General features: G+C 43.6%; 1 protein-coding gene across 3 annotated transcripts in view; it reads left to right on the forward strand.

The window, feature by feature from the left end:
* The window catches only part of LOC112245969 (ATP-binding cassette sub-family A member 2), a 143,907-nt gene that overhangs the window by 66,261 nt on the left and 55,807 nt on the right, over window positions 1-21,839 (forward strand). For all 3 annotated transcript variants that reach the window (XM_042331375.1, XM_042331377.1, XM_042331376.1), the window contains 12 exons: window positions 1,113-1,282; window positions 2,603-2,724; window positions 3,241-3,354; window positions 3,447-3,623; window positions 4,001-4,222; window positions 6,494-6,867; window positions 7,241-7,400; window positions 9,898-10,026; window positions 10,199-10,366; window positions 10,971-11,067; window positions 11,456-11,629; window positions 18,855-18,957. In XM_042331375.1, coding sequence (XP_042187309.1) covers window positions 1,113-1,282; window positions 2,603-2,724; window positions 3,241-3,354; window positions 3,447-3,623; window positions 4,001-4,222; window positions 6,494-6,867; window positions 7,241-7,400; window positions 9,898-10,026; window positions 10,199-10,366; window positions 10,971-11,067; window positions 11,456-11,629; window positions 18,855-18,957 — 2,010 coding nt within the window. The remainder of the gene's footprint in view (window positions 1-1,112; window positions 1,283-2,602; window positions 2,725-3,240; window positions 3,355-3,446; window positions 3,624-4,000; window positions 4,223-6,493; window positions 6,868-7,240; window positions 7,401-9,897; window positions 10,027-10,198; window positions 10,367-10,970; window positions 11,068-11,455; window positions 11,630-18,854; window positions 18,958-21,839) is intronic.

Raw genomic sequence — 21,839 nt, forward strand, 5'->3', positions numbered from 1 at the left:
AATACTTAAGTAATGGCAGAAGTGGACAATGGTCATAATCTGTAATTATATGCATTTAATAATTGAATCTCTTTCTGTTGATGTGTGGGCCCTCCTAATGGGAGAGGGCTGCCATTGTGTCTTTGAACTATACCCTACACCTCTCTCTCTCTTTTATCCCTCCCACCTGTCTTTTCCCTCTCTCTCTTTTGTCCCTCCCACCTGTCTTTTCCCTCTCTCTCTTTTGTCCCTCCCACCTGTCTTTTCTCTCTCTCTCTTTTGTCCCTCCCACCTGTCTTTTCCCTCTCTCTCTCTTGTCCCTCCCACCTGTCTTTTCTCTCTCTCTCTTTTGTCCCTCCCACCTGTCTTTTCCCTCTCTCTCTTTTGTCCCTCCCACCTGTCTTTTCTCTCTCTCTCTTTTGTCCCTCCCACCTGTCTTTTCTCTCTCTCTCTCTTTTGTCCCTCCCATCTGTCTTTTCCCTCTCTCTCTTTTGTCCCTCCCACCTGTCTTTTCCCTCTCTCTCTTTTTGTCCCTCCCACCTGTCTTTTCCCTCTCTCTCTTTTGTCCCTCCCACCTGTCTTTTCCCTCTCTCTCTTTTGTCCCTCCCACCTGTCTTTTCTCTCTCTCTCTTTTGTCCCTCCCACCTGTCTTTTCCCTCTCTCTCTTTTGTCCCTCCCACCTGTCTTTTCTCTTTTGTCTCTCTTTTTGTCCCTCCCACCTGTCTTTTCTCTCTCTCTCTTTTGTCCCTCCCACCTGTCTTTTCTCTCTCTCTCTTTTGTCCCTCCCACCTGTCTTTTCTCTCTCTCTCTTTTGTCCCTCCCACCTGTCTTTTCTCTCTCTCTCTTTTGTCCCTCCCACCTGTCTTTTCTCTCTCTCTTTTTTGTCCCTCCCACCTGTCTTTTCCCTCTCTCTCTCTTGTCCCTCCCACCTGTCTTTTCCCTCTCTCTCTCTTGTCCCTCCCACCTGTCTTTTCTCTCTCTCTCTTTTGTCCCTCCCACCTGTCTTTTCCCTCTCTCTCTTTTGTCCCTCCCACCTGTCTTTTCCCTCTCTCGTTTTGTCCCTTCCTTTCACTCGCTTGACTCTCTCTCTCCCCCTACTGCCCCTCCCTCTCCCCCTTCTCCCCCTCCCCCAGTGTGACCCAGTTGTTGGAGCGGATCAGTGATGTGGTGTTACAGAACCACCTGCTCACAGCAGACAGGCCAGGACTGGGCCAGGAGCTGGAGTCCCTGCAACAACACCTGGAGAGACTCAGCACGCCCACAGGGCGCTCCCCGCTGGACAACGGCTTCAACACCAGCCAAGGTATGTGTGTCAGTTTGTGTCAGACCCAGTTTAGCGGAGTCATAACATTTTGAACCTTAATAGATGTGAAGGTGGATTTTTTTAAATACAACATATGATGGTTCAGCGTCAGTGGAGGCTGGTGACTTGAGGAGGAACGGAGCCTAATGGTATACGTAGGTGTTGGCCGACACAGACGGCAATGCTTGTTTGAAAAATCATCTAAAACAAATGATTGTAACCCCAACATGTTTATTAAGGAATGGGACAAGGCCAGTTTGTCTAAGGGAATGGTAGTGTGCAGGACAGGCTCATCATACCAGCAGTGGTCAACCTTGTTCCACTGATCCCTGATCTACTCAGTGAGCAGACTTCTATTCCAGCCCAGAAATAGCACACTTGATTATCAGGTGTGTTATTACTGGGCTGAAACAGAACCCTGCACACCTAACAGATCTCTAGCAGCGTTGGCCAGCTCCAGTTGGAAAAGGTTTATACAATTTGTGTGACGTTTAACTTTAATTTTGTATACAACATTTGTTAATAATATAGGTACACATACAGTATAATCCATGGCATATAGGATATATATATAGGATATATATATATATATATATATATATATATATATATATATATATATATATATATATATATATATACACCCTTAGTCTCAGTCTTAGGACATTCATTGGCACCTCTCTTTTATCTGCAAACAGGCTTTCAAAGCTTTCCATATTTGAGGACAGAACACATCAAAGAAACAGGCTTCATTATATTTCAATTATACAGGACTGAATATTATATTTGCTATTATCTCTCTGTCCTCTAAGTTTTCCCTTCTAGGTACTGGAACTGCAAAATATTTTGATATTGTCCTCCCATCAAATGACCGGCCCTGTTCAGTAGCCTACCTTCTCCTTTTACTGTTAGTCCCCTCTTCATGGCTGTTACAAATGCATTTGGTGACTGTCTTTTGAATTTACAATGATTACATCAAGATAGATAGCTAAAAGGAAATGATCTAGCTGATGATATTTATTTCGCTTGGCTAAACAGTGTGTAAGGTTAGCTAGCTAGCAGCTCAGTTGAGTTAGCCTACAACGTGACCTAGCTAGCTAGCGAACTTCTGGGTGAAACGTTGCACATTCAAACAACGGGAACATTCATCAGTGTGTTGTGGGTATCTTATCTTTATTTCATGAGTTTATTTTTATACCCAGCAGCTGCAAGTTATTGAATGAGTTATACACTGTTTTTGATAGAGTGCTGTGTCATCTCCACTGGAGAAGCAGTTCACTATATTCTCTGTGGTTGTGCTGAATGATTCTACCCCTGCAGGGTTCACCGTGGCCAGTATGTTGAAGAACCAGTCTGTTTTCCGTCAGTTTCTGGTCAGGAATCTGTCTCTCCCCAATAACACGGCCAACCTTCTGCTCTCCACTCCTGTCAACCTCAAAGAGGTCTGTGCTCCTGTCACACGCATGCACGCACACAAGCAGATACACACAGATTCACACACACACACGCACAGATTCACACACACACACACACACACACACACACACACACACACACACACACACACACACACACACACACACACACACACACACACACACACACACTGTACCTCCCCAGTCCCCATCAACCCCCTGGGGAGTGTTTTATTATAGAGTAATGATGTTTTTTTTGTTGCGCATTTAAATTCCAATGTTGTCACATGACTGATGAACAATTAAGTAACAAACAATGTCAGTATAGCCTGCCAAACCTGAATCTTTCCTCTTGGTTATATTTCAATTTAGATAACACATTTTTGACATCTAAACTAGAACACCCGATCGTCAAAATTTCAGATTTGGCAAAGACCTGTGTGTGTGTGTGTGTGTGTGTGTGTGTGTGTGTGTGTGCGTGTGTGTGTGTGTGCATCCTGTTCTCTGAATGTATGTGTCCTCTCTCCCCCTGCTGAAATGTAGGTCTTCAACATGATATTTGGCCTGTACCCCAGAGCTGGAGGGGGGAGTAGTCATGCTTCAGGCGGGGCAAAAGAGACCGCACAAACCCCTGCAGAGAAGAGCCTTCAACTGGAAGTAGGATGCTAATTGGAAATATTACATTGAATGTAATTGATCTGAGTGGGTGTATTAGTTCTGCAGTAATCCCTGTACTATCCTCCCTTCAGGAGAAGCTTCTGGGAGCCATGCATCGTCTGGACGGAGGACTGATCCACAAAGCTTTACGAGACCCAACCAAAGCAGCCCATCGGCAGGGCCTACTCAAACTCATGTCTCAGGCATTAGGCCTAGCAGAAGGAGAGGCAGGCCAGAGATACGATCCCCAGGGACTGAAGGAGATGGAGGTACACTACCTGATATATTCTCCTATATCTGAATCATCCTCCTTTTCTTTCCTCCCTCCTCCTGTCTTTTTTTATATTGAATCACTGACCTTTATTGTACAGGAATACCATTGAAATAATTTATACTATATACTGTATGATGATGATGATGGCGATGAGGTTGATGATGATGATGATGATGAGGTTGATGAGGATGATGGTGATGACGATGATGATGATGATGATGAGGTTGATGAGGATGATGGTGATGAGGATGATGATGATGATGAGGTTGATGAGGATGATGGTGATGACGATGATGATGATGATGATGATGATGATGATGAAATGTATATGCTGTTGATTGTAAAACAACAACAAAAAAATCCCCCTCGAAGGGTGTTCTCCTGACTGGTGCCATGTTGGAAATGCTTACTTGTGGGGAGGATGGGACTGGTGAGCTGAGCAAGATCCTATTGGTTCCTGAGAAGCAGCAGTCCCTGCTCCAGGCCTATCGCAGCACAGTGTGTGATGGAGGGGAGGGACAGAGGACTGAGCGCTTTGGAGAGATGAGCCAGGAGCTGAGAGACCAGATAGACACACAGAGCCTCGTTGACAAGGTACAGTACTGAGAGACCAGATAGACACACAGAGCCTCGTTGACAAGGTACAGTACTGAGAGACCAGATAGAGCCTCGTTAACAAGGTACAGTACTGAGAGACCAGATAGACACACAGAGTCTCGTTGACAAGGTACAGTACTGAGAGACCAGATAGAGCCTCGTTAACAAGGTACAGTACTGAGAGACCAGATAGACACACAGAGTCTCGTTGACAAGGTACAGTACTGAGAGACCAGATAGAGCCTCGTTAACAAGGTACAGTACTGAGAGACCAGATAGACACACAGAGCCTCGTTGACAAGGTACAGTACTGAGAGACCAGATAGACACACAGAGCCTCGTTGACAAGGTACAGTACTGAGAGACCAGATAGAGCCTCGTTAACAAGGTACAGTACTGAGAGACCAGATAGACACACAGAGTCTCGTTGACAAGGTACAGTACTGAGAGACCAGATAGACACAGAGCCTCGTTGACAAGGTACAGTACTGAGAGTCCAGATAGACACACAGAGCCTCGTTGACAAGGTACAGTACTGAGACCAGATAGACACACCGAGCCCCGTTGACAAGGTACAGTACTGAGACCAGATAGACACACAGAGCCTCGTTGACAAGGTACAGTACTGAGAGACCAGATAGACACAGAGCCTCGTTGATAAGGTACAGTAATGAGAGACCAGATAGACACACAGAGCCTCGTTGACAAGGTACAGTACTGAGAGACCAGATAGACACAGAGCCTCGTTGACAAGGTACAGTAATGAGAGACCAGATAGACACACAGAGCCTCGTTGACAAGGTACAGTACTGAGAGACCAGATAGACACAGAGCCTCGTTGACAAGGTACAGTAATGAGAGACCAGATAGACACACAGAGCCTCGTTGACAAGGTACAGTACTGAGAGACCAGATAGACACAGAGCCTCGTTGACAAGGTACAGTACTGAGAGACCAGATAGACACACAGAGCCTCGTTGACAAGGTACAGTACTGAGAGACCAGACACAGAGCCTCGTTGACAAGGTACAGTACTGAGAGACCAGATAGAGCCTCGTTGACAAGGTACAGTACTGAGAGACCAGATAGACACACAGAGCCTCGTTGACAAGGTACAGTACTGAGAGACCAGATAGACACAGAGCCTCGTTGACCAGTACTGAGAGACCAGATTGACAAGGTACAGTACTGAGAGACCAGATAGACACACAGAGCCTCGTTGACAAGGTACAGTACTGAGAGACCAGATAGACACAGAGCCTCGTTGACAAGGTACAGTACTGAGAGACCAGATAGACACACAGAGCCTCGTTGACAAGGTACAGTACTGAGAGACCAGATAGACACAGAGCCTCGTTGACAAGGTACAGTACTGAGAGACCAGATAGAGCCTCGTTGACAAGGTACAGTACTGAGAGACCAGATAGACACACAGAGCCTCTTTGACAAGGTACAGTACTGAGAGACCAGATAGACACAGAGAGCCTCTTTGACAAGGTACAGTACTGAGAGACCAGATAGACACACAGAGCCTCTTTGACAAGGTACAGTACTGAGAGACCAGATAGAGCCCCATTGACAAGGTACAGTACTGAGAGACCAGATAGAGCCTCATTGACAAGGTACAGTACTGAGAGACCAGATAGAGCCTCATTGACAAGGTACAGTACTGAGAGACAATGGCTTCGTCCCAAATTTCACCCTATTCCCTATTCAGTGCCCTACTTTTGAACTGAGCCCTATGGTTCCTGGTCAAAAGAAGTGCACTGAATAGAGAATAGGGTGCACACTCAAAGGCTGCTTTGAACTAGGAATCACCATGGTGAGCAGGGCCGGACTACCGCATTTGGCACCGACTTCCGTGCCCTTCTGGGGACCTCCAGGGACCTAAGGGAACCTCAGGCACATTTTGCCATGGTGCAGAGATAAAAATGTGCAGTATTATAACGCTATTCTACACATTTTGCCATGAAGCTGGGAGAAGATCGGGGGCCCCGTGGCACCTGCTCTGCATGCCCGTTCAGTAATCCGGCCCTGATGGCGAAGTGCTTTTCACTCATCAAACACAAATAAATACTGTAAACACTGTGGAGTGTGGAATGGCAGACAGTCCATGACTCAGTATATCTATGTACTCTACGGCACTCATTCTCCTCTCTTCCTTTGATTCTTCTCTTCTTTCACACTCCCTCTCTCTCTCTCTCTCTCTCTCTCTCTCTCTCTCTCTCTCTCTCTCTCTCTCTCCCCCTTTCTTGCTCTCCACACCAGCTGCGTCTGGAGAAGGTCAACTTCTCGGCTCCTCTGTCCCAGTCCCACCTGGGTGCTCTGCTGAAAGACCTGGCTGACGTGGAGAGGCTCTTCAGGGACGTAGACCTGCTGTCAGGCCTGGCTCGCCTGCTCCCTAAGGGGGCCTGTGCTGGGGGTCATACGGCCCCTGGGGCCCCCGCCAACACCACCACCTCCTGGGCCCGCAACGCCACTACCTGGGGGCCCAACACCACTGAGACCCCTGGGGAGGAGGGAGGAGAGGAGGAGGGTGGAGGACGAGAGAAAGAGAAAGGGAAAGAGAATCCTCATTCACAGTTTTCTGCTTTTGTACAGCTGTGGGCAGGGCTGCAGCCTATTCTGTGTGGGAACGATAGGTGTGTGTCTTCGTAATGGGATCATTCCTGTGCTGTTGTTCTTTGACTTGAGATCAACCTGAGTGCCAGTTGAGATCAACCTGAGTGCCAGTCTCTTTGTTCTATCATGCCAATCCCCTGTCACTTACTGTCATGACAGCAATGGAATGGCTGGAGCACAAACAGATCCGGGACCAGGCTAGAGATCTACAGGGTATGCAGGCTTTTGTTCCAGCCGTATAAGAACACCCCAGTTCAACTAAACAAGAACGTAATGTTTGGAATTGATGAGGTGTGTTAGAGCTGGGCTGGCACCAGGGTAGGGAAACCCTGTGCTCTATACCTATGTTGTAAAGGTTAAAGTTGTTGATTTCTGTCTTCTGTCTATCTCCAGGATCATTGAGCCTGAAGCTTTGAAGCAGGGGAATATGAGCTCTCTGGGTTTCACCAGTAAAGAGCAGCGCAATCTGGGTTTACTCGTGCATCTGATGACTACAAATCCCAAGATCCTCTACTCTCCCGTTGGCTCACAGGTGGACAAAGTCATTCAGAAGGCAAGTACATGATCATGTTCTTTCAGACTCTGTCATCTGTATCATTATAATGCACATGTACAGTCCAGTCAAAAGTTTGGACACACCTACTCATTCAAGGGTTTTACTTTATTTTTACTATTTCCTACATTGTAGAATAATAGTGAAGACATCAGAACTATGAAATAACACACATGGAATCATGTAATAACCAAAAAAGTGTTAAACAAATCAGAATATATGTGATATTTGAGATTTTTTCAAAGTAGTCACCCTGTGCCTTGATGACAGCTTTGCACACTCTTGGCATTCTCTCAACCAGCTTCACCTGGAATGCTTTCCATCAGTCTTGAAGGAGTTCCCACATATACTGAGCACTTTCCTTCACTCTGCGGTCCAAGGCATCCCAAACCATCTCAATTGGGTTGAGGTCAGGTGATTGTGGATGCCAGGCTATCTGATGCAGCACTCCATACCTCTCCTTCTTGGTCAAATAGCCCTTACACAGCCTGGAAGTGTGTGGGGTCATTGTCCTGTTGAAAAACAAATGATAGTCCCACTAAGCGCAAACCAGATTGCTGCAGAATGTTGTAGTAGCCATGCTGGTTATGTGTCCCTTGAATTCTAAATAAATCAGACACTGTCACCAGCAAAGCACCCCCACACCATCACACTTCCTCCTCCATGCTTCACGGTGGGAACCACACATGCAGAGATCATCAATTCACCTACCCTGCGTCTCACAAAGACACAGTGGTTGGAACCAAAAATCTCAAATTTGGAGTCCAAATGACAGATTTCCACCGGTCTAATATCCATTGCTTGTGTTTCTTGGCCCAAACAAGTCTCTTCTTCTTATTGGTGTCCTTTAGTAGTGGTTTCTTTGCAGCAATTCGACCATGAAGGCCTGATTCACACAGTCTCCTCTGAACAGTTGATGTTGAGATGTGTCTGTTACTTGAACTCTGTGAAGCATTTATTTGGGCAGCAATTTCTGAGGCGAATTAACTCTAATTAACTTTTACTCTGCAGCAGAGGTAACTCTGGGTCTTCGTGTCCTGTGGCGGTCCTCATGAGAGCCAGTTTCATCATAGCGCTTGATGTTTTTTGCGAACGCACTTGAAGAAACTTCTTGAAGTTCTTGAAATGTTCCACATTGACTGACCTTCATGTCTTAAAGTAATGATGGACTGTCGTTTCTCTTAGCTTATTTGAGCTGTTCTTGCCATAATATGGACTTGGTATTTTACCAAATAGGGCTATCTTCTGTATACCTTGTCACAACACAACCGATTGGCTCAAACGCATTAAGAAGGAAAACAATTCCACAAATTAACGTTTAAGAAGGCACAGCTGTTAATTTAAATGCATTCCAGGTGACTTATGAAGCTGGTTGAGAGAATGCCAAGAGTGTGCAAAGCTGTCATCAATGCAAAGGGTGGCTACTTTGAATACTTTTTTGTTTACTACATGTTTCCATGTGTGTTTTTTCATAGTTTTGATGTCTTCACTATTATTCCACGATATACAAAATAGTAAAAAATAAAATGAGTAAAAATTAGTAGGTGTGTCCAAACTTTTGACTGATACTGTATGTATACAGTGACTGGTGCCTTCTATGCTGTGTCCTCTGCGATAGAGTTGTTCCGATGTCATTTTTGCATTGCTGGGTTAAACATTAGCAGGATATACAGCTATATATTGCCTATTTTAATTTCATAAAGAATATATAAAAATGACTATGAAATGCATATGTATGTCAGATGGAAATCATGTGTTTGGTGTATTTGATACCAATCCACTAATTCCGCTCCAGCCATTACCACAAGCCCGTCCTCCCTAATTTAGCTTCCACCAACCTCCTGGGATTGAGACTCATATTAAGAAGAAAAGGGAACGTGGTCTTTAGTGGGAACCCCAAAGTTATTTATCAGACACTTTTAGACTCTCAGCGTATTGAGAACATGTTGTGAATTCATTAGAAACCCCATGGTCATTTGTTTCCCAGCCTAAACACATTAACCATTCAACTGCATGTTCTGTATATTGGTTTAGAGCACGATGTGTAGGAAGTCAATGAGCTGCTAGATTAATCATGCTCCTCCTCAGTCCCCGGAGGTCTTGCTATACCACAACATGTGCACAACTGGCCATTGATTCTGTTTCTCTGTACATCCCACTAGTTACCACAGGCTTGTTATTGGCAGACAGTTGATTTCTTATCTTAGCAAGTGGACTGGAGGATGGAGGCTGAGAAATGATTAAAACTAGAGAGGGAGAGAGAGGGGCAGGGAGTGGAGAGTGGCCACAGAAAGGACTCAACAGAAAAGTAACAACGGTTGAAAGGATGTGGATAGAGTAACTGGATACAGTGATGGGACTGGGATAGCTCTGGTCCAGGGTGTTAGCTGAGAAAACCTAGTGCCAGCAAGCCACACGTAACACCTTGGACCAGAGCTAGGACTTGCACAGCTTCTGTGTTGATGGTGACATGTGCTATTGCTTGCTGTCTGTGTAGGCAAATGAGACATTTGCGTTTGTGGGGAACGTGACTCACTACGCCAGGGTGTGGCTCAATATCTCTGCCCAGCTCAGGACCTACCTGGAGGAGGGAAAGCTGCACCACCAGCTGGCCTGGCTGCAGCTGGTAACACACAGTAATAACTTAATAAGATAACGCATACACATAATACTAAATATTTATTGTCCCCCACACAGTACATTTATACAGTACTTATCTTGCCTGATAAGCCCATACGTACACATACTGTAACATAAACATAAACACAAACAAACTTCTGATGTCCTCCTCTTCTTAGTTGACCTCTAACCTGCGTGGTCACCCGGAGCTGCTGAACGGGACGGACAGTGACCTGTTGCGTGGGCTGCTGGATGGCAACTACACCCTGTCCAACACCTCCACCCTGCTGGGGCAGCTGGACACCATCGACAACGCAGCCTGCGGCTGGACACACTTCATGTCCAAGGTCAGTGTTCAGGAGATTTATGTCGGTTATGTCGGTTGGTTATGTCCCAAATGCCACCCTATTTCCTAAAAAATGCACTACTTTTGGTCAGAGCCAAGAGGGATCTGGCCTAAAGTAGTGCACTACCGTACAGTATATTAGCAAATAGGATGGCATTTCAGACACAGCCTGTATGTAGCAGGAGGTACCATAAACATGGGTGGTCTGATTCAGACTGACACAGGAAGAGCGATAGAACTTGAGTACATTGATTCCACAGTCCCACAGACAGCGGGCGTACAGTAATATGAGCATTGAGAATCAGTACCACACAGCACGCAAAGCTCCATTCAATGCTCAGTCCCAGGAGACATCCCAAATGGCACCCTGACTTTTAACCAGAGTCCATAGGGCAAGGACTAGTGTTACCAGTGTTAGAGATATAGACGGTTCCTGTGCTCTTGGCAGTTGGCACTGTGGCAGACCTGGGATCCAACCTCTCCAACCTGTTTGTGTATTTCAGAAGGGTTGGGAACAAGGAAAGAGATTCATTTTCCTTTGACTGCAAGGACAATAGATCAATAAAGTTTTTTGTTGTTGTCTTTTTCTACTTCTCTTGTTCCAGGTCAGTGTGGATATCTTCAAGGGTTTCCCTGATGAAGACAGCATCGTCAACTATACCCTGAACCAAGCCTACCACGATAACATCTCAGTGTTTGCCAGTGAGTACTGTACAGTAAATACTGAATAGGAGAGACGACTCTATTTCATCATAAGTTATGAAAACATAATTGTCCATTACATTTTACAAAAGGGAAATGTGTCTTTGGCACTCTGGCTTAACAGTGAAAACAGATAATAGATAATGGGCAGGGGCAGGGGTCAGATGGGTATTACTGAAAGGGCAGCATCTGTGGCATGCAGATAGCCTCCAGTCTGAAAATAAATGTCATATTATGAGGAAGTAATGTGAAATATATACTGTAGCTATATCACTGTAATAGAATGTCCCCCTCCCTCTCTTCCAGGTGTGACATTATGAGGAAGTAATGTGAAATATATACTGTAGCTATATCATTGTAATAGAATGTCCCTCTCCCTCTCTTCCAGGTGTGATATTCCAGACCAACAGAGATGGCTCCCTGCCTCCTCATGTCCTCTATAAGATCAGACAGAACTCCAGCTTCACAGAGAAAACCAACGAGATCCGCCGGGCCTACTGGCGCCCGGGGCCCAACACAGGGGGAAAGTTCTACTTTCTCTATGGCTTTGTGTGGATCCAGGGTACGTGTCCAGAATCCTCCATCTTGACTACTGAAGGGTAAATGTAGACTGAAATGTTGCCAGGATGTTTCTGCTTTAGATGAATTTTGCCAACTTTAGCCAACACTAGACAACACTAGACAATTCTAGACAACTTCAGACAACTCTAGACAACACTAGACAACACTAGCCAACACTAGACAACACTAGACAACACTAGACAACACTAGACAATTCTAGACAACTTCAGACAACTCTAGACAACACTAGACAATTCATTTAAACTCTAACCAATATTAGCCAACTCCAGACAACTATCTATCCATCAGTGTCTATCCAAGATGGCGTTGCAGTGCAGACGTGTTTTGTTCGTCCTCTCGTGTACTTTTGTATTTTTTCGTCTTTTTTTGTATATATTTCAATTTTATTTTCAATCTCTTCTCCATTTTAGTTCAATCACCCAATGTGATACGGAACCGCTATTATTTGTAATTTTTGAACCTTATAGCAAGAACCACCTAGCCATCAGAAGCTAATTAGCTACAAGCTATTTAGTCATTGTTAGCCACTGCTAGCGGCCTTTACCTTCTCCACAGGTACCATTCCTTTTTTAAGCTTGGATAATGCTCGCCAGCCTACCAGTAACGGACTGTCTCTCCACTACAACACCGGATTCCTGCCGTAATCCCTGGACCATTCTCCTGATATTCACAGCTAGCTAGCACCCACCGAGTTACCCAGTACCGAAGCTTTCCCTTAGGCCCACCTCCCGGCCTACTCAGTTGTTCACCTGGACACCACCCAAACACGGCTAGAACACACTACTCCACCAGATCCTTGCCGTAAGTTCTGGACCTTGGCACCGGATCACCGCTGCTACCGAGTGGCTATAGTGGCTAACGCCACTGCCCCAAAGCTAGCACCAGTTAGCCGTGATTCAGGCGCATCTCCCGGATAGAAAACTAAACTACTACAACTACAATACCTCTTTCGCCATGTGACTTGGATCCTTAGTCGACACGGCGCCCCGCCGCACCACCACAACTGGTATGCTGATAAATACTCCATCCGCTGTGCCTTCAACCGGCCTCCGTCGGACGTCGGAGCAGACACTTCCACTAGCCCCGGGCTACTAACTTTAAACGCCGTGTCGCCCGCATGCTAGCATGGTAGCGACTACTCCGCGGCTTCCCTGTTCCATCTATTGCTGCCCCCTGGACCCTATGATCACTTGGCTACATAGCTGATACCCGCTGGACTGTCCATTAATCACGGTACTCCATTCTGTTTCTTTTTTTGTTTTGTTTATTTATTTTTTTGTGTGTTTTTTGTTGTTGTTTATCTGTCGGCCCCAGCCGCGAACTCAGGCTCTGTGTGTAGTTAACCAACCCTCTCTGCCCAGTCATCACCATTTTACCTGTTGTTGTTTTAGCTGATTAGCTGTTGTCTCACCCATTGTTGTCTTAGCTAGCTCTCCAAATCAACACCTATGATTACTTCATGCCTCGCTGTATGTCTCTTTCATATGTCAATATGCCTTGTATACTGTTGTTTAGGTTAGTTATCATTGTTTTAGTTTACAATGGAGCCCCTAGTTCCACTCATTATACCTCTGATACCTCCTTTGTCCCACCTCCCACTCATGCGGTGACCTCACCCATTATAACCAGCTTATCCAGAGATACAATCTCTCTTCATCACTCAGTGCCTGGGCTTACCTCCGCTGTACCCGCACCCCACCATACCCCTGTCTGCACATTATGCCCTGAATCTATTCTACCACGCCCAGAAATCTGCTCCTTTTATTCTTTGTCCCCAACGCTCTAGGCGACCAATTTTGCCTTTAGCCGTACCCTCATCCTACTCCTCCTTTGTTCCTCGGGTGATATGGAGGTAAACCCAAGCCCTGCGTGTCCCCAGGCACCCTTATTTATTGACTTCTGTGATCGAAAAAACCTTGGTTTCATGCACGTCAACATCAGAAGCCTCCTCCCTAAGTTTGTTTTACTCACTGCTTTAGTACACTCCGCCAACCCTGATGTCCTTGCCATGTCTGAATCCTGGCTTAGGAAGGCCACCAAAAATTCTGAGATTTCCATACCCAGCTACAACATTTTCCGTCAAGATAGAAATGCCAAAGGTGGAGGAGTTGCAATCTACTGCAGATATAGCCTGCAAAGTTCTGTCATACTTTCCAGGTCTATACCCAAACAGTTTGAACTTCTAATTTTAAAAATTAACCTCTCCAGAAATAAGTCTCTCACTGTTGCCACCTACTATCAACCCCCTTCCTCTCCCAGCTGTGCCCTGGACACCATTTGTGAATTGATCGCCCCCCATCTAGCTTCAGATTTCGTTCTGTTAGTTGACCTAAACTGGGATATGCTTAACACCCTGGCAGTCCTACAATCTAAGCTAGATGCCCTTAACCTTACACAAATCATCACGGAACCCACGAGGTACAACCCTAAATTCGTAAACATGGGCACCCTCAACTTGCCTTCCACATACACCACGCTGTTTTCAATCAGGATCTTGGCGATCACTGCCTCATTGCCTGTATCCGCAATGGGTCCGCGGTCAAACGACCAATCCTCACCTCTGTCAAACGCTCCCTAAAACACTTCTGCGAGCAGGCCTTTCTAATCGACCTGGCCTGGGTATCCTGGAAGGATATTGACCTCATCCCGTCAGTCGAGGATGCCTGGTCATTCTTTGAAAGTAATTTCCTCACCATCTTAGATAAGCATGCCCCGTTCAAAAATGCAGAATTAAGAACAGATATAGCCCTTGGTTCACTCCAGACCTGACTGCCCTTGACCAGCACAAAAACATCCTGTGGCGGACTGCAATAGCATCAAATAGTACCCACGATATGCAACTGTTCAGGGAAGTCAGGAAACAATATACGCAGTCAGTCAGGAAAGCAAAGGCTAGCTTTTTCAAGCAGAAATTTGCATCCTGTAGCTCTAACTCCAAAAAGTTTTGGGACACTGTAAAGTCCATGGAGAACAAGAGCACCTCCTCCCAGCTGCCCACTGCACCGAGGCTAGGTAACACGGTCACCACTGACAAATCCATGATAATCGAAAATTTCAACATGCATTTCTCAACGGCTGGCCATGCCTTCCTCCTGGCTACTCCAATCCCGGCCAACAGCTCCGCCTCCCCCACAGCTACTCGCCCAAGCCTCTCCAGCTTTTCCTTCACCCAAATCCAGATAGCAGATGTTCTGAAAGAGCTGCAAAACCTGGACCTGTACAAATCAGCTGGACTAGACAATCTGGACCCTCTCTTTCTAAAACTATCTGCCGCAATTGTTGCAACGGCTATTACCAGCCTGTTCAACCTCTCTTTCGTATCGTCCAAGATTCCTAAAGATTGGAAAGCTGCCGTGGTCATCCCCCTCTTCAAAGGGGGTGACACCCTAGACCCAAACTGTTACAGACCTATATCCATCCTGCCCTGCCTATCTAAAGTCTTCGAAAGCCAAGTTAATAAACAGATCACTGACCATTTCGAATCCCACCGTACCTTCTCCGCTATGCAATCTGGCTACCGAGCCGGTCACGGGTGCACCTCAGCAACGCTCAAGGTACTAAACGATGTCATAACCGCCATCGATAAAAGACAGTACTGTGCAGCCGTCTTCATCGACCTGGCTAAGGCTTTCGACTCTGTCAATCACCGTATTCTTATCGGCAGACTCAATAGCCTTGGTTTTTCTAATGACTGCCTCACCTGGTTCACCAACTACTTTGCAGACAGAGTTCAGTGTGTCAAATCGGAGGGCATGTTGTCCGGACCTCTGGCAGTCTCTATGGGGGTACCACAGGGTTCAATTCTCAGGCCAACTTTTTTCTCTGTATATATTAATGATGTCGCTCTTGCTGCGGGCGATTCCCTGATCCACCTCTACGCAGGCGATTCCATACTGTATGTATGCCCTTCCTTGGACACTGTGCTAACTAACCTCCAAATGAGCTTCAATGCCATACAACACTCCTTCCGTGGCCTCCAACTGCTCTTAAACGCTAGTAAAACCAAATGCATGCTTTTCAACCGTTCGCTGCCCGCACCCGCCCGCCCGACTAGCATCACCACCCTGGATGGTTCCGACCTAGAATATGTGGACAACTATAAATTCCTAGGTGTCTGGCTAGACTGTAAACTCTCCTTCCAGACTCATATTAAACATCTCCAATCCAAAATCAATTCTAGAATCGGCTTTCTATTTCACAACAAAGCCTCCTTCACTCACGCCGCCAAACTTACCCATGTAAAACTGACTATCCTTCCAATCCTCGACTTCGGCGATGTCATCTACAAAATAGCTTCCAACACTCTACTCAGCAAACTGGATGCAGTCTATCACAGTGCCATCCGTTTTGTTACCAAAGCCCCATATACCACCCACCACTGCGACCTGTAGTCGGCTGGCCCTCGCTACATATTTGTTGCCAGACCCACTGGCTCCAGGTCATCTACAAGTCCATGCTAGGTAAAGCTCCGCCTTATCTCAGTTCACTGGTCACGATAACAACACCCACCCGTAGCACGCGTTCCACCGGGTATATCTCACTGATCATCCCCAAAGCCAACACCTTATTTGGCCGCCTTTCCTTCCAGTTCTCTGCTGCCAGTGACTGGAACGAATTGCAAAAACTGCTGAAGTTGGAGACTTTTATTTCCCTCACCAACTTTAAACATCAACTATCTGAGCAGCTAACCGATCGCTGCAGCTGTACATAGTCCATCTGTAAATAGCCCACCCAATCTACCTACCTCATCCCCATACTGTTTTTATTTTATTTAAAATTGTAATTATTCACTTCTATGGCCTATTTATATCTCCTCATACCTTCTGCACACACTGTATATGGACTTTATTTTTTTATACTGTGTCATTGACTTGTTTATTGTGTTATTGGCTTGTTTATTGTTTACTCCATGTGTAACTCTGTGTTGTTGTCTGTATCACACTGCTATGCTTTATCTTGGCCAGGTCGCAGTTGCAAATGAGAACTTGTTCTCAACTAGCCTACCTGGTTAAATAAAGGTGAAATAAAATTTATTTAAAAATAATAATTTGCATTAGCATCAGTATCAGAGCTACAAACTGTCAAGCCATTAATATCAACATCACAGCTACAAAGGATTTAGACAAAACAAAATAAGACTGGAACCCTGGCTATATCAAATGAATTCATATGAGGAAAACTCTTCTGTTTTTTACAGAATTTGAATGATGGTATTTTCAAATGTTGTTGTGTTGTTGATGTATCGTTGTTGTGTCGTTATTGTGTCATTGTTTTTCTGTCATTGTTGTGTCGTTGTGTCGTTGTTGTATCGTTGTTGGTGTGTTGTTGTTGTGTTGTTGCTTGGTAAACTCAAGGCTGCACTTGTTGTTTCAGCGTTATCTGCACAATGGGAAGGTTTTAACAGGATATACATAGACTATAGACTATAAATCAACTGCCTAAAGTGGCTTCACTGAGGACACAATTGTTGTGTCAAAAGTATTGTTTTGTTGCATTAAAGACCAAAATTGGTTAAAGAAAATTGTGATAAATAAAAAATATATACGCGTTTCATTTAAGGACCACAAAATTGACAGCTGTGCCATATAGATTGCAAAATAGTGGCAAGATATTTTCCATGTACCGATTCCATGGCACATGGTTTATGAATTGACACGCAAAACTTAGAATTTTTCAATATAAATGATTATACGTAATTCTTGCAACCAATAGAATATTATATATATATGGGGATACAACATTAACAGCTCTGCAGATTTTGCTGCGAGGAGGTAGAGTCATTAGATCATTTATTTTGGTACTGTCTATATGTAGCTCGTTTTTGGTCACAGGTCCAGGAATGGGTGAAGAATTGCAACATTTACCTGGAGCTAGCAAAAATGTTTATCTTCAATTTACAATCTGTAGAAACTATGAGAATATGAAGGTTCAGAACTTTTGTGAAGCATCACAGCACAGTTGAACAATATATGGCAAATAGAAATCCCAAATGGATGATGTTGAGAGACAGATGGGAGGGGTTGAATGGAGCAGAAGGGTGGGACTAATAACAAGATAAAACATGTAGAACATACGGGTCTGTAAAATGTATATAGGTTCAGAACTTTTGTGAAATAGCACAGTTACAAATATATGGCAAATATAAATCAATCTGGTTGGACATCAGAAATAGAGGAAGTCCAGGACTAAAAACAAACAAAAGATAACTATTGTAAAATAGATTGTGTCTGTAAAATGTATATAGTATGTATAAGCTGGAAGTAGAAGCCTAACTATTATTGTTTATTAGTTTACTCCAATTAGGGGAGGGGTGGTAGGGTTTGCGGGAAATAATAAAGGAAAATATGTTTTAAAAATATATATGTGTGTATATATATATATATATATATATATATATATATATATGTATGTACGTATATACGTATGTATAGGTATGTGTATATTTATGCATGTTTATATATATGTGGATCTGTGTGTGTATATATATATATATATATATATATATATATATATATATATATATATATAAATTTTTGCTCAAAAATATATGGGGGATTGAAATGATACAGACAATTACATTGATGGAAGCTACAATCTATCCACAATATTAGAGCTGATCAACCCCCTAAAAGAAAGAGAAGAAAAAATATATATAAATATATATATTGTGGTAAACTGGTGATCCTGAAGTGGGCACACCTGTGTGGGTGCCAAGGCCAAGCTGCAGATACAGCACTTTTTCTCAGAGATTCATCTTTTATTTACGAAGCAGGAGAGAAAGAGACAAGCTGCTTATTTGACACATAAAGTTAATACAAATAATGCATTGGAACTGACATGGCGGTCTGTTGAGTGTACTGTACATAGAGACATCCTGGGCTCACTGAGACAATACCATTGATTTAATCCAGAACAGATAGATTTTTACCTCCGCATTGTAAACCACACTGATTACCACACTGATAACCACATTGCATCGGGTAGTGTGGTTAGGATAGAACTTGATGGGATGGCTTATTCAGTGAGGTGTAGAGTGGTCCTGTCATCTCTGCTGCGTCTTGATGTGTGTACGTGTGTGTGTGTGTGTGTGTGTGTGTGTGTGTGTGTGTGTGTGTGTGTGTGTGTGTGTGTGTGTGTGTGTGTGTGTGTGTGTGTGTGTGTGTGTGTGTGTGTGTCTTCCTGTCTGCCTGCCTGTGTGTCCTCAGATATGATAGAGAGAGCCATCATTAACACGTTTGTGGGTCATGACGTGGTGGAGCCTGGGAACTATGTTCAGATGTTCCCCTACCCCTGCTACACCAGAGACGAGTAAGACCTGGAACTCTCTCTATACACCTCTCCTCTCTCTCACTTTCCGTTTTCCTTTAAAAACAATAACTGTTAATTGTATCACTTCTATTTTGATGTTACTTCTGAGATGATGACTTTGCATCGTCCATGTATATTAGGTAGATAGGTAAATAATGGAATATGTCACACATCTTCCTTTGGTAGCTACACTAGAGATGAGCAAGACATGTTACTGTATCTATTCTTTACTCTAATCAGCTCTCTATCTCTCTCAGACCCTGACTCTCATTTATGTCCATATCCTAATTTAAGATGCATAACTCTCACTGTTGAGATGTGTTTTTACATTCAGCATCACTCTGTCAAGAGAAATATTGTATTATTTTTAATAACAGAAATATCTTTTGGGATATTTTGGGATGTTATGTATACCTGGAAATAATCAGAATTCATGAAAACATTCCAGTTTTGAAAACATAGCTTGTCCACCAAAAAATAGTATCTTGACACAACTTACTTATGGAGTAAGTTGAGCGCGGGAGAGGGTAAGTTAAGCCTCCTACACATTTCTGTAAAGAATTAAATATTACCACTACCCTTTTAAAACCATGTCTATCTTTATTTCCCAAACGCAATTCAACAGAATCACAACCACTTTTAGTCTTTTCATCATTTTAAGCATATTTTACACTTTTAACAGACCAGGCCCGTTGATGCCTCATATCCTGGTGATAATGCCTTGCATTACGCCTGTGAAGAAAACACTTACATTTGCTCAACTTGACATTAGCTCATCCATTGTCTCAACTTACCCCAAGGAAAACATTTTGACTACACTATAAACAAAATATCTAGCTGTTTCAACTCAATGTTATTAGGTAACTGGTTACACAGACTTTTTTTGTTTACTCAACCTTTCGGCAAAAGTGTTACTGTCACGTCCTGACCATAGAGAGTCCTTATTTTCTATGGTAGAGTAGGTCAGGGCGTGACTGGGGGGTTAGTCTAGTCTATTATTTCTATGTGGGGTTCTAGGTTTGTTTTTCTATGTTGGTGATTGTGTATGATTCCCAATAAGAGGCAGCTGTCTCTAATTGGGGATCACATTTAAGTAGCTGTTTTTCCCACCTGTGTTTATGGGATATTGTTTTGAGTTAGTGCGCGTAGCATCTCCTTAGTCACGGTTCATTGGTCGTTTATTGTTTGTTTTGCTAAGTTTCACTTTATAATAAATTATGTGGAACTCAACATTCGCTGCACCTTGGTCCGTCTCTACAAACGAACGTGACAATTACCTGAACTTAATATTTTGAGTCGGCCCAACATGAGAAAACGAAGGCACAAATTCTGTAAACTTAAAATAATGTGTTTGCTCAAATTGTCTCATATGTTCATTCAACTAGAAAATATTATTACTTTCCTAAAAAAAGGTCTGTGGTGCTTTTAACATACAATGTTTTTAACATCCATATTTGACACACATTGACATATATTGTGCATGTTCATTTATTTTATACAGTAATTCATATTTACTCACCTGGGATTTAATCTCATAACCTCTTGGTGCAAAGCATTTTAATCATCCTGATACGCTACCATGTCTGTGTCAATAACTGATTCCACCTGTATTGCTACTGTCGTGGAAATTCACCACTAAGGATTCAAACTCAAAGTAAATGAACTAATCTTTGTTATCATGGCCGGAGAGGTTCACTAACTCAATATAAGCCTGATGAAACTCTGAAAATGACTGTTCCCTTTTCAGTCCCTTTATACTGCTACACAAGCAAGTCATATAAGCATGGTTGATTCCTGCATGAGACTAACTGATACCACACCAGGCTTCTTAACTTGAAACTGAGATATTGTATCACTATTTCTAGTTCCCAGAGTAATGTTCTGGTTGTACTGTCAAATTACTTATCAGTGATAGTGTGGTTTACTTCTTTGTGTAGTCAATCCATCACTCGCATGAACCCAACCCAGTCCATTGTACATTGTCACATGAACCCAACCCAGTCCATTGTACATTGTCACATGAACCCAACCCAGTCCATTGTACATTGTCGCATGGACCCAACCAAGACAGGTTATCACAAAGCAGCATTTTACATACAAACATACGATCTGATACACACAGAGAACGTTTACATCACACTCCTTTTATCACTCTGTGATAACTATTGTTACATTTTAAGGTAAGCATTAGATTATGGCTAAAACTATCAAAGGGCGTTCTATCAAAATACTTCTATTAAAAGTAGGTCGAAATCAACACATAAAACCAGACACTGTATCTGTTCAAACCCTTCATTCTGGGTTGTACAATCTGACTAGTAACTGATGCTTATTCCATAGCCCTTACACTTGTAAAACCATTGCAGTAGAATGGTTTAACTTAAGACCTTCGCTTCATACAGTTACACACATGCTTCATTACACAATTTAATTTATGTCAATTCTATCACCATAAGCAGGGGGGAAAACATGGTCATGCTCTTCATGGCCTTCAGTGAGTTCCTTGTAGTCCTCATTATCTTCATCATTCTCATCAGCAGATGGCATTTATTTTAGCCAGATCAAACTAACAGTGGACATAATAGTTGCTTAGACCTGTGAGACAAAAGAAGAGCACAGTGTCTCAAGCAGTCTCTGCTATGTAATCTGCTAAATAGGTGACATTCATAGACGAGTCAGGAACAAAGGTGCAACACTCATCTCGCATGACTGCACACATTCCTCCCTGACTTCCTCATAGGTAGTCTAGAGCTTCACGATTTTGTAAGGCCAATTTTCAAAGTGCTACCATTTCAGTACTGAGGGCCTTAAGGGCTTTTGACATAGCATTAGCCACTCCATAATTAGGGCGCATTACACCAGTAAATTGTGACAGGGCCGTT

This window comes from Oncorhynchus tshawytscha, linkage group LG12 (assembly GCF_018296145.1).
Source record: "Oncorhynchus tshawytscha isolate Ot180627B linkage group LG12, Otsh_v2.0, whole genome shotgun sequence".
NCBI lineage: Eukaryota > Metazoa > Chordata > Actinopteri > Salmoniformes > Salmonidae > Oncorhynchus > Oncorhynchus tshawytscha.